Consider the following 12413-nt stretch of genomic DNA (forward strand, 5'->3'; position numbering starts at 1 on the left):
ACCATGTGAAACTGGTTTTAGCTCCTTTTCTAAAAATTGGCTAGATGGATAATGTTCCTTTAAAATGTAGATATTACAATGGGATTGCTTTGATATACTGCTGCATAAAGTGAACAGCTTTCCCTTCCTTGTGTGAAGACAGTAAGCAGGAGACAAAGTATCATATACAGTATCTGCCTTAGGCATGCTGGCTATGTCAACAGATTATCTCACATTGAACTGTCTAGACTGTTATTAATATGCAACTGATTCAAAAGCAAAAACAATGCAGAATTAAATGGGGTTTCTAAAATGAAATCATATTAACCACTTCAGTTTAATTTAGTATGTTAAAAGTATAAAGGAAACCAGATGTGACCATCACTGAGGTGCAGACTGAATATTAACAAAAAGTGTTACTCCCTTAAGAGAATTTAGCAAAGTTGGGTTGTCCAGTTGCAAGTGAAAATGTTTGTTCTGTGCCAGTAAGCTTTTCCTCCAAGGAAGTCAAAGCCAAAATAATTTTACTAGGTAAGTCTCCAAGTATCTTACCACAGTCCAACTAGGTACTAGTAAGAGGATTGTCCTGGAGACCTATCATCCACCTAGGAAACAAAAACAAAACATCCGACTGCCCACTTACTAGACAACTAGCACACACTAGTTTTGTGTTAGCAAATTTTGCACTGGATCACTGCAAAATTAAATCCAGCCCCTGTTTTTTCTCCAGTATTCCAACTGATAGTTATTTATGGTTCGTGTGTGTTTGTGTTGGTAGTGACTTTTACACCTCACCCATTTCTCTATAAACTGCTCTTCCACTTGATATTTAGTCTTGTCACCCATCATTTTGAATGTAACTATAAGACCAGATTTCCACCTTTAGAAGTACTCCAGTTTCTTGTACACAAGGAACTGGAGTACTTCTAAAGGTGGAAATCTGGTTTTATCGTTACATTCAAAATGATAGATGTCTCAATCCACCTTGATGGCTGAAACCAGCCTGAAGTGTTATTGTCTTAAGCCAGTTTAAAACACAAAAAGAAGTTTCATTTGCGCAGAACAATTGAAAATAAGGCATCAATCTTATTCCAGATTTCACAAGCTTTCTTTTGCTACTGATACCATTCCTAACCCCATAAAATCTCTAAATTAAACTAGGATTTTTATTGACACATGCTAATTACCTGAGAGGGGGAAAAAAGATCTATTCCATTTCCACCAGCTGTCAGTTGTCAACACAAGTGATCAGCCTTGTTACAAAGAATCAACCCCCGCACAACACAAAGCAAAAAACCCACTAAGCTACCAGGCTTTACAAATAATAATAAAAACAAAACCCAAAGAATTTCACCGGATCTCAGATGTCATTTTGTGTGTTTGTAGGATTGAATGCAGACAGCTTTGAATGGACTACTGTTTCTATTGCAAAAACTATTCAAGTGTTAGCCCACACACAAAATACCTCCAAATTAAGTATTAAAGAAAAATCAAATCAAATCAGAAATGCAGCCTCAATGCACCGACTGTCTGCACTTAAAAGGTAATTTAAATGGTTCACCTGCTGCCAGTTTTCCTCCAAGGATGGCAAAGCTGAGAAGTAGCCGGTGTCGTGGACAAGCTGTAGTTCCTGGAATATACTATAACTAGCCAACACATCCATGCTGCTGCTGAGCAAAACCCTTTTGTTTTGTTTTGTGTTTGTTTGCTTGTGGTGGGGTTTTGTTTTTGATCATAAAAACAAAAGATCCAATGTCTCTTTTTTGTTTTGTGTTCTTTCTGTCACACTGTAAAAAAAATCGATGCAGGAAAGAGAGGGGAAGAAAAAAAAACCCAGTGAGAATGGCTAGATGCACCCAATATGCACAGTGCAAACAGCAGCCAGCAAAAGAGGGGGGACTCCTTCACTTGTAGTAAATGCAATTCCCTTCCAGAGCTCTAATCACTCCACTTCTTGGACCAGGAAGGGGGAATGCAAACTCACTGACACGAAACTGCCATCTATTTCTGCATTGCTGCTCGCTGCTCAATGCAATCTTTGCTCTTTATTTTTGGGAGCTTGCATTTTTTCTCGCGATCGCTTTTTTTCTCACTCCCCATTGTCCCCCCCCCCTTTCAAAACCAATCCCCCCTTCAGTCCTGTGAGCTCGGGGCCCCCCTTCTCTTCGTCCCCCTCCCCTCCCATCCCATCCTTTCTCCGCGCAGCCGTCAGCTCGGGAAGGAAGCTGTCCATTAAGACAACGCGTGACCATGTAAGGCAAAGAGGAGGCGGTGGGGGGAGCCCATGAAGTCACTGGCCACCAATGAGGGGCGGAGAGAAGGGGCAGGAGGCGGCGCCTGGCACGGAAGGGCCATGCGGATTGGATGGGGGCTGGTCGCCCTGCTGCCCTACAAGGCAGTGTAAGGCGAGCTATTTTTAGAGGGCTATATAAGGGGCGGCCGGCGGCGCGCGGCGGCCTGGGGAAGGGAGCGGGGGTGGCGGAGGGATGCGGCCCGGGCTGTGCGCGAGCAGGGGCCGGGCGCTTTGCACAGCGCTGCGGGAGCGGCTCCGAGCCTGCCGGCCGCACGGAGCCGCCCGCTCCCCGCCCGGGGCAGTGCAGTGCGCAGCCCACACGCGCGCCCGGGGACGCTTGTAAGCAGGCTGCGGGGGGCAGCGCGCGCTGGGCTCCGCTCTCCTGCATCTGCCCTTCCTCCCCCGGAGCCCCGGGCAGGCGCCGGGTGGGACCCGGCCGGGAGCCGACGGAAGCGAGGCGCCCTGGGTCACCCTGTTTGCGAGCTGCTCCCAGCGCTCTGCGCTGCAGGGCTCGTGGACTCAGCTCCGCGCTCCGCGCCGCGGGTGCTCCCGGACTCAGCTCCGCGCTCCGCGCCGCGGGTGCTCCCCCGCTTCTTCCCAGCTCGGCCGCCGACGGGGGCAGGGAGGAGCTGTCGAGTAATCCTGATGCCCAGGCAACTGCTGAGTGAGAGGGGGCGCAGCGACCCGCTGTGTAAAGTGGGAGAGGCAGCGCCCCGGAGTTTGCACCGGTGTGTGAAACCTGGTGACTGTGAAAGACTTGGAGTGAGTTTTAGAAACGTGCCCAGCGGCTGTGTCCTTCTGAATCTAGCCCGGCCAGGGGGAATCCAGCCAGGGGGAATCCAGCCTTCGGAAAAGCAAACAAGCGCTGGATAGTGATGCTAGAGACCTCCGTAAATGTACATGTATTTCTTAAGTCAATAGACATTCATCAAAGCGGTTAGCCAGGCTTAGCTGTTAGCTGATCCTCCTCGTGCATCTAGTTTGGGTTAGCTAATGAGCTGTTTGACCTTAAATGGTTAGCGTGATGGCAGCTTCCCCAATTTGCTCTTGGAGCTGGGCAGAGTTGCATTTCTGCTTTTGGAATGATTGCAGAAGTGTGACTGTGCTAATTTAAAGATGATGTTTTTTCTCCAATAATAGAAGAAATATGTTTGTCTCTCAAATTCTAAGGTCCATGAGTTGCAGTCAGGGCCGTATCCTGCCAGCACTGGGTGCACAGAGTTCCCTCCAGTGAAATTTTGCTAGAAACCCTTGATGGTGAGAGGGTTATAAATGGTTATAAACAAACATATTTTGCCACAAACACATTGTCAGGCCATCTGGCTTTGCAGCAGTTGTGCCACCACTGTTCTTACTCCTCCATGAATAAGAGGAACAGGTTTAGCCATCATCTACTTCTGTAACCCAACATAGCTCCTGGGTCAGATTGTCAGCTGATGTTAAGCGGAATAGCTCTGTGCTGACTATAGTGGAGCTGAGCTCATGTAGCCACCTGATGATATGGCCCTTAGGTCTAACTCTCAGTAATGTTCAGATATAATGTAAGCAATATGGAAGTCTGACAGTATGGAATCTTGGATGCATTTTACTGCGTTTCTTTTTTCGAAATAGGGTATTTCGAAATAGCGCCTGGATGCGATTATGCAAATGAAGTGTGGGAAATTCAAATCCGTGCTTCATTTGCAATTTCACTCAGCTGCATTTGCATTCCTCTTTCAAAAGAGGAATGCAGTGTAGACATACCTTTTGTTTCTCCATTCACTGGCCAAGAGGGGCCCATTCTAAAAGAACCAGTACGTTTGGCACCTTTTAATAGTAGGATTAGTCAGAAGGCTGATAGAATGGTTATGAAGACTAAGTAACTCTCATACACACGGGCTGTGTCTAGACTGCACCCCTTTTGCGGAAAAGGGATGCAGATTAGACACATCGCAATTGCAAATGAAGCGGGGATTTAAATCTTCCCCGCTTCATTTGCACGAACATGGCTGCCGTTTTTTCGGCTCGGGGCTTTGCCGGCAAAAAGCGCCAGTCTAGACAGGTATCTTTTGGAAAATAAAGCCTTTTCCGAAAGATCCCTTATTTCTCTTAAAATCAGGAATAAGGGATCTTTCGGAAAAGGCTTTATTTTCCAAAAGATCCCCGTCTAGACTGGCGCTTTTTGCCGGCAAAGCCCTGAGCCGGAAAAAACGGCAGCCATGTTCGTGCAAATGAAGCGGGGAAGATTTAAATTCCCACTTCATTTGCAATTGCGATGTGTCTAATCTGCATCCCTTTTCCGCAAAAGGGGTGCAGTCTAGACACAGCCACGTAGTACACAAATTACTTACACATGTATGTGTGTGTGCATACTTTCTAATATATATAACCTGCCCCTCCAGAAGGAAGATGAAGAACATTGGCAGGCAGAGAAGAAAAGCTTTGCATAGGCTGCATCTATGATGGAGATATTCTAAGGATAGGAGTCATCATTTTCTGAGGTTTCTCGGGCTCCCAGAGTAGTGACATTTTTTCTGACTAGATGGAATGACAAGTCAGGTGAAGATCCTAATGAAAAATTCCCCTCCCCCCCAAAAAAAATCAAGAACCAAGAGGGTCAAATATGATAGGAATTGAGATGGTGCAATTGTTAGCTACTGTGCCAAGAAAAATTGTTTTAGGAAAAGCTTTCAGTGAGCAGTTCTCCTTCACAGATCATCTTTGGAAAACAATTTCAGAGTAAAGACCTTGAAAGGAAGCTGTACTTGGCCTGTTTTTTGCATGTACGGATGACAAAGACAGCCCAATTTGCTCAATTTTTTGGACTATTCAAGTCTCCATCTCCGTTGATTTGAGTTTGTGTCTGAAAGAGCACTGTGCCTCTAGCCTTGAAGAATTGGGGTGGCCTTTTAATAATGATGCGTATCTACAATTTTAATAACAAGCAAGGAACTCAGGAGTTAGACTCCCAGGGCCTGAGGCTTCCTCTTTCGCAATGACTGTCCTGTGGGTATGTTTCAGTACTTTCTATTTCTAAAAGAAATAAAGAATCTTTTCTGTATTTTAGATCTCCATGTAACCCTCTTCAGCTTTCACATATACCTGTGCCCATCTGGAGTAATACCACTGATTTCTGAAAAGGACGGTACCTAGTCTTACTTACCCCAGTACAAATCTGTAAGAGTATGTCTACACTGCCACCCTAGTTCGAACTAGGGAGGCTAATGTAGGCATTCGAAGTTGCAAATGAAGCCCGGGATTTAAATATCCCAGGCTTCATTTGCATCTTGCCGGGCGCCGCCATTTTTAAATCCCTGTTAGTGCAGACTCGGTAGTTCAAATTAGGCTCTGTAATTCGAACTACCGTTGCTCCTCGTGGAATGAGGTGTAATTAGAGAGCCTAATTCGAACTACGTACTTAGTGCCACGTGTAGCCGTGGGCACGGAGTCCGCACTAAGGGGGATTTAAAAATGGCGGCACCCGGCAAGATGCAAATGAAGCGTGGGATATTTAAATCCCGGGCTTCATTTGCAACTTCGAATGCCTACATTAGCCACCCTAGTTCGAACTAGGGTGGCAGTGTAGACATACCTAATAGAGTTACTCCAGTTTTGAACAAGTGTAAGGGTGCGTCTAGACTGGCAAGATTTTGTGCAAAAGCACTTGCTTTTGCGCAAAATTTTGCCACCTGTCTACACTGGCCATGAGTATTTGTGCAAGAACACTGACTTTGTACTGTACAAAATCAGTGGTTCTTGTGCAAATACTCTGACGCTCTCGCTCAGGGGATAAGCCCTCTTGTGCAATAGGGCCAGTGTAGACAGCCAAGTTAATATCTTGTGCAAGAAAGCCCGATGGCCATTGGAGCTTTCTTGCGCAAGAGAGCGTCTACACTGGCACGGATGCTTTTGCACAAAAGCAAATCTTTTGCGCAAAGACACATGCCAGTATAGACGCTCTCTTGCGCAAATACTTGTAACGGAAAAACTTTTCCGTTAAAAGTATTTGCACAAAATCATGCCAGTGAGAGCAGAATTTGGCCTTTGCGAATTAGAGATCGATTGCTTTAAATTACAGTTTTTCTGTCTCTGTGAACAATCTAGTAGGAGTGTCCTCTTACACACTAATGATCAATTTCACTTTCTTGCCCTACCTGTCATCAGAAATGTTTGCTTTGGACCATCATTATTTGTTTTGGTTTTATTTCTTTCAAGCTTCTCTGGCTAATGATTGTGTCTCCATCCTTCTGGAAAAGGCTGTCCTCAAATACGGACAGCAGCTAAGTATCTAACTCCAGTCTTTTGTCAGGCTGTATGGTTGCTAAAGGTCAGACTTTGCCAGCAGGTACAGGTGTGCAGCTCACAGTTTCAGAAGGAGTGCCTGCTTATATGTGAAGGTGAATTTGGCCGTAAGCCTTGAAGTGAAGATTTGTAGTAAGATTCTGGCCACCCGCCTAGATATGATTCAAAGAGCATCACTTGAAGGTTTCCAGGAAGGTGTTTAATTTTTATTGTCTGCAGCATTGTGGGTATTCTGCCTAGATGATGGTTCAGAAAGCAGGCTCTGCCTTTCTCTTAAATCTGGCAGGAATGATCTTTTGACAGTGTTGGAAAGCTCTTGATTTAAGAACTAATGCTATTTCATTTAGACTGCACAATCTCTCCCATGTAAAATGCGCCATGCTACTGTGCTGACTCAGGAGCAGTGAAAGACCGAGTCAGTCATCAGAGAGCCATAATTCCTTTCATGCTCCATCCTAGCTCCAGGAGTGGTAATCTGCTACTGGACACTACTATTACCACAGTGCAACTCCTCCTGCCATGACCCAGCCACACTGTCAATCACACTGAGTGACACCTACCTCTTACAGACTAGTTTTCATCAGTAGATCGCAAACCGCTCAACTAAGGAGCCATCACTGCCTCCCCAAAGCCTTGTTTGTGGCGGTGGAATTTGTGGCCTTGCTGGCCCAGAACCCCAAAAGTATTTAGGTGCCTAACTCCCTTGGGAGCTGTATGGCCTAGATTCTCCAAGGTATTTAGAGACTAAGGCACCTAAATACATTTGGACATCTGGACCACAGTGCCTCCATATCCTTATGAAGACCCAAGGCCCAGGGAGACTGCTCAAAACTAGCAGTGACCCCTTGTGTCCCTGTCCAGTTGCATAGGTTATGTATGTTACAACCTGGTCCTCAGTGAATCCGATGAGCACTTTGCCAATGGGAGAGGTTGGGCTGCCAGTTCTGAAGGGGAAGTCATTGGAGTTTACACTGATCCTACATTTTCAGTATCTCATAGACCAGTGTTTCTCAAACCTTTTTTATAAAGTAACCCTTTAAAAAAGTACCCCCGTACCTACAGTTTTCAGACACACATTTTTTTTCTACCATTGCAACACATTTGTTTAAACAACCTAATTGTAGGCAGGAGGGTGAAGAAGTTTTTGGATGTAAAAAGTACAAAAAATAATAAAGCGCTGTAAAACTTAAAACAAAAGTTCAGTTTTCTCCAAATTTCAGTTGTGTTGACGTACCCCCCCACACATCTCTTGAGTACCCCAAGGGTACTTGTACCACTGGTTGAGAAACGCTGCCATAGACTACTCCGGTGAAAACTGTGGTGCTGAAATCGGGGCAAACAGAAGTTAGGGAGAGCTGGGCATGCAAAAGCCAAGATTTTGCATTTTTGGCACGCAAGAGCATTAGTCCTAGGGTGGAAGAGATGTTTCTCCTTGGTGCTGCTCCTTTTTTGAGTAAGGACAGAGGTTAATAGTTTTTGGTGGCTGAAGATTATCCTGGAAATCAGTGGTAAAGTTGAACATTGAATCCAGCTCCTCTGAGTCCCTCCCTAGTGCCCTATTCATTCACCCTCAAAGGTTTTTAGGCATCTTACTCCCATTGATTTCAGTGGGAGTGGGTTCCTAAATACTTGTGAGGAACTGGGTCTGACTGGGTTAACAGTGCCTGGAGCTTGGCTGGGCTCTGACATGGTACTGAAACACCATAATAACTCGGCTATCTCCTGAAGCTTCTGACCATAATAACTACTAATAATTAATTTCTGCAGCTTTGTTCAGGTCCCTGGCGTTTTGTTTCGAATAGTCTTTGGTGCACATTAAGGCCTGACATTGGGCATAAGGCCTGTTGGGCCCTGGAGCAGCGATGGGGTATGTTCCTGTAGGATGCTATAGAATTCCAATTTGTGCAAAGTGGTAGCAAGAGCTCAGGGTGGTTTGGGTTGTGAGGATAAAACACCTGGGCTGCGTCTACACCGGCATGATTTTCCGAAAATGCTTTTAACGGAAAAGTTTTCCGTTAAAAGCATTTTCCGAAAAGCACGTCTAGATTGGCAGGATGCTTTTCCGCAAAAGCACTTTTTGCGGAAAAGCATCGGTTGCCAATCTAGACGCAGTTTTCCGCAAAAGAGCCCCGATCGCCATTTTCGCGATCGGGGCTTTTTTGCGGAAAACACTACTGTGCTGTTTACACTGGCCCTTTTGCGCAAAAGTCTTTTTCCGAAACAGGAGCAGCATAGTATTTCCAGAAAAGCACTGACGATCTTACATGAGATCATCAATGCTTTCCCGGAAATTCAAGCAGCCAGTGTAGACAGCTGGCAAGTTTTTCCACAAAATCATCTGATTTTGTGGAAAAACTTGCCAGTCTAGACACAGCCCTGGAGGTTATGTTGAGGAGTGCCGTATGAACTCCTAGATGGGTATATTGGTTTTGTTATCAGTCAGAATTCAGTTCAGGGTTTCTTAAGAGATGTAAGCACTTTTGAATCCTGGCCACTGTCACTTAGCTGTGTATCATTCTTAGGAAATAAAGTTAATTCTCTGCATTTACACTGAGTTTTAAATATCAGGTTTTACAGCTGAGATCTCAGCTGCTCCATGTGGTCAGAAATGATCAGATGGCACTTCCCACTCATGTAAGAGTTTGCCCAGGTGTCTTGCCCAACATTTCCTCTTTCACCACATCAGCAGGCTTCTATCTGCATTTTTAGTCTGCCTCATTGGCCCCCTCCGTCCCAAAAATAGCTGTAATTCAGTGATTCAGTGTATATACAGGCTCTGACACTGCAAAAGAAACAACAAGCACTTGTTCCCTGGAATCAGTGAATCTTCGCACAGGCCTGCAGTTGTGGGTCCTTTCCCAGAATTGGGGGTCCATTAATATAAAAAGCATTCTGGACACACTGTGAGCTTGATTCTCTACTGGTGCAGTCATTTCCTATTGTGCAAAGCAGGTGTAAAGTGCTGTTATCAGTCAGTGTAAGTGGAGCATTTTGATCTGGCAGCTGTTTACAGCCTTTTTGCACAGGTATAAGTGATTGCCCAAGGTGCAGTGAGGAGGAGCGGGAGGAATCAGACCCTGGTAAGGCATTGCTGTTTTGATTAAGCGCTATCTGATTCCAGAGAGCGTGTTCCACATCTCTAAATCTGATCTGAACAGCTGCAGTTTTTACCAAAATCTTTTTAATAAACAGTAGAGAGACAATTTCCTTTCCCAGAACCAAGCATTTCTCTTCGGGCCTTTGAAGTCCCTAATTTCCTCTGTTTTGATGGCTTCCCCCTTCAGTCTCTCCCCTCCTTTGTAGAAGGACTTCATTGATGGACTTTATAGTCCTCACCCCCAGCCTGGTACCTTAGCATTTCAGTGAACAAGAGGATCGTTCAGAATGTCAGGTTTCCTAACACAGTCTTTTAACATGTGTGCAGATTTGAATGACTGCACGGCCAAGCTAGACCAGAACAAGAGAGAATTAGCAATGTCGAGTTCTGGGCTAGAATCCACGATCCTCTCTTCTGCACCTAGTCTTTGGGGCAGATAGTAGGGTGGAAGCCAAGTGGGCACAACGAGAAATCTGGTTTTCTAAGGCAGAGAAATCTTGGTTGGCCCATAATTTTTAATCTCCTGCTTTTTAATCAAAGGTATTTCTTATTCGGACAGCTTCTCTGAAAAACAAAGCGTGCAGGCTGGATTTATGTCTTTATGTGCATTTGTTCTCTCACTTGTATGTAACCAAGGAGGGCTGATCTTGTAGTCCTGAGTGGCAAGTTTCTCACATGAACATCAGCGGGATTTTTGCCTAATCAAAGGAAAAATAGGAAAAAGTGGGGTGATGGAATGGGAATAGAGCGATCTGCATTCTATTCCTACCTCTGATCTGCTGTGTGATTTGGGGAAGTCCCTGTTTTCCCTCCTGCCCTTTGTCTTGTCTATGTTGATTGATTGTCTGTTTGGAGCAGAGACTGTCTCTTACTATATATTGTACTATAGAATCCTAGGGTTGGAAGAGATCTCAGGAGGTCATCGAGTCCAACCCCCTGCCCAAAGGAGGACCAGGAGGTCCTGAGCTTGACAAGGCACCTTTGGGGGGTATTACTATTATTATATAATATATAATTTAGAGATTTTGTCTGTTTGATCAATAAATCCTGCCAAAACGATAAGCGTTAGGACCACCAAATTTGGTAGGCTGCATCTTCTTATTACTAAAGCAACATAAGGGTTTGCTTGTGCCAGGAAAACAGGATGTGCCTGGAATGGGATTGCTTCTCATAAAACCAAACAGAAAAGAGATAATCAAGAACAATCCTCACAATTGACATAACTGGGCAAATGTTGAAAGAGATTGAACCAGGATGAACCTAGAATAGGATTGCTTTCACTAAACCTTACAGAAAAGAGATAAAATGGAGAAATCTGAAGTAGTGCTCTGTTTTGGCACAGATAAATCAATAATAAATATTTTAAAACTAGAAGAAAATGTTGTTAGAAAGCACATTGACTATAGCCTTTTTTGTTAAAACATAGTAAATGATAGGAGTTTAGTGATGGGCAATCTATTATAGTGAGTGGGCTGCATGTGTGGTCCTTCTTCATCTCATGGGGCTGCAAGATTGTAAGCAGGGTTATAATCAATGCTTCCCTTACAGCCAACTGGAATGGGAAAGAAATCACGGGTGTGTTTATGTAAATACAGTTTGCCCCTGCTTCACTTAGATGTGTTAGGATATATCTACACTAGCCCCCTAGGTCGAACTAGGGTGGCTAATGTAGGCATTCGAAGTTGCAAATGAAGCCCGGGATTTAAATATCCCGGGCTTTATTTGCATCTTCCCATCTGGGCGCCATTTTTAAATCCCCCTAGTCCGAACTAACTGCCCACGGCTACACGTGGCAGTCAAACGTTAACTCGAACTAAGTCCTTAGTTTGAGTTAACTCTTACACCTCATGGAATGCTTAGGCCTGCTGGATATTTAACTGTTACAATGGTGTTTTGCTCCTTGTAACTAATTGGGCAGCTGTAGAGTCATAAATTGTGTTAACACTAAATGCAGGACTTGTGAGATATGATCAGTAGTGCTTGCAGTTATTATGGGAATGCAGAAGAGTCAAACTGTGTTTAACTCAGTTAAAATGAGAGACCCTGTCAGTGTAAATCCAGCCTTTGGATGGACAAAGGCACATCTTCCAGAGCCTTGTAGATTATGCTGTGGGGAAGGGAAGACTCTGAGTCAACAGGCTGCATGCCCTCCTGGTGTGAGCTGTAAGACTGGTTCAATCTATTTCTCCCCACTGTTTCAATGACAGAGTTAAGGAAAGGTTCCAGAAGGAGTCTCTTTTGTATGTAAATTTACTCTCATGGATGCTGGAATCTCTTGTGGCTGGACTGTGCTTTGGGCTAAGAGCTGAAATCACTAGGCTTGGCCCGGAGCCAAATCCACCACAAGCCAGTGGAAGAAGTGATGAGCAGTGGCAGCAAGGGGGGTGGGGGGATGGAGAGGTGTAAAGAGCACCCAGCAGAGCAGCGGGGGTGGGGGGATGGAGAGGTGTGAGGAGCACCCAGCAGAGCAGCGGCAGCGGGGGTGGGGGGATGGAGAGGTGTGAGGAGCACCCGACAGAGCAGTGGCAATGGGGGGGGGGGGTGATGGGGAGGCATGAGGAGCGCCCTGCAAAGCAGTGGTAGTAAGGGGGGGGTGATGGAGAGGCGTGAGGAGCAGCCAACATAGTGGTGGCAGCGAGGGGCGCCGAATGAGCAGCAGAGCGGTGCTAGAGAGCAGCAAGCAGGTGCATGGCGAGTGACTAGCAGAGTGGGCGAGATGCATCTACCGTCTCTCCCTCAACTCAAGATGGGAGATGAACTCTG

The 12413-nt window shown here is 45.4% G+C and overlaps 1 protein-coding gene across 1 annotated transcript in view; it reads right to left on the reverse strand.

Moving 5' to 3' along the window:
• The window catches only part of KLF7 (KLF transcription factor 7), a 76773-nt gene extending 74678 nt beyond the window's left edge, over positions 1 to 2095 (reverse strand). The window contains exon 1 of the mRNA XM_006129029.4: positions 1541 to 2095. Coding sequence (XP_006129091.1) covers positions 1541 to 1642 — 102 coding nt within the window. The 5' untranslated portion in view covers positions 1643 to 2095. The remainder of the gene's footprint in view (positions 1 to 1540) is intronic.
• Positions 2096 to 12413: the final 10318 nt, after the last annotated feature.

This window comes from Pelodiscus sinensis, chromosome 7 (genome assembly GCF_049634645.1).
Source record: "Pelodiscus sinensis isolate JC-2024 chromosome 7, ASM4963464v1, whole genome shotgun sequence".
In the NCBI taxonomy this organism is placed as follows: Eukaryota; Metazoa; Chordata; order Testudines; family Trionychidae; genus Pelodiscus; species Pelodiscus sinensis.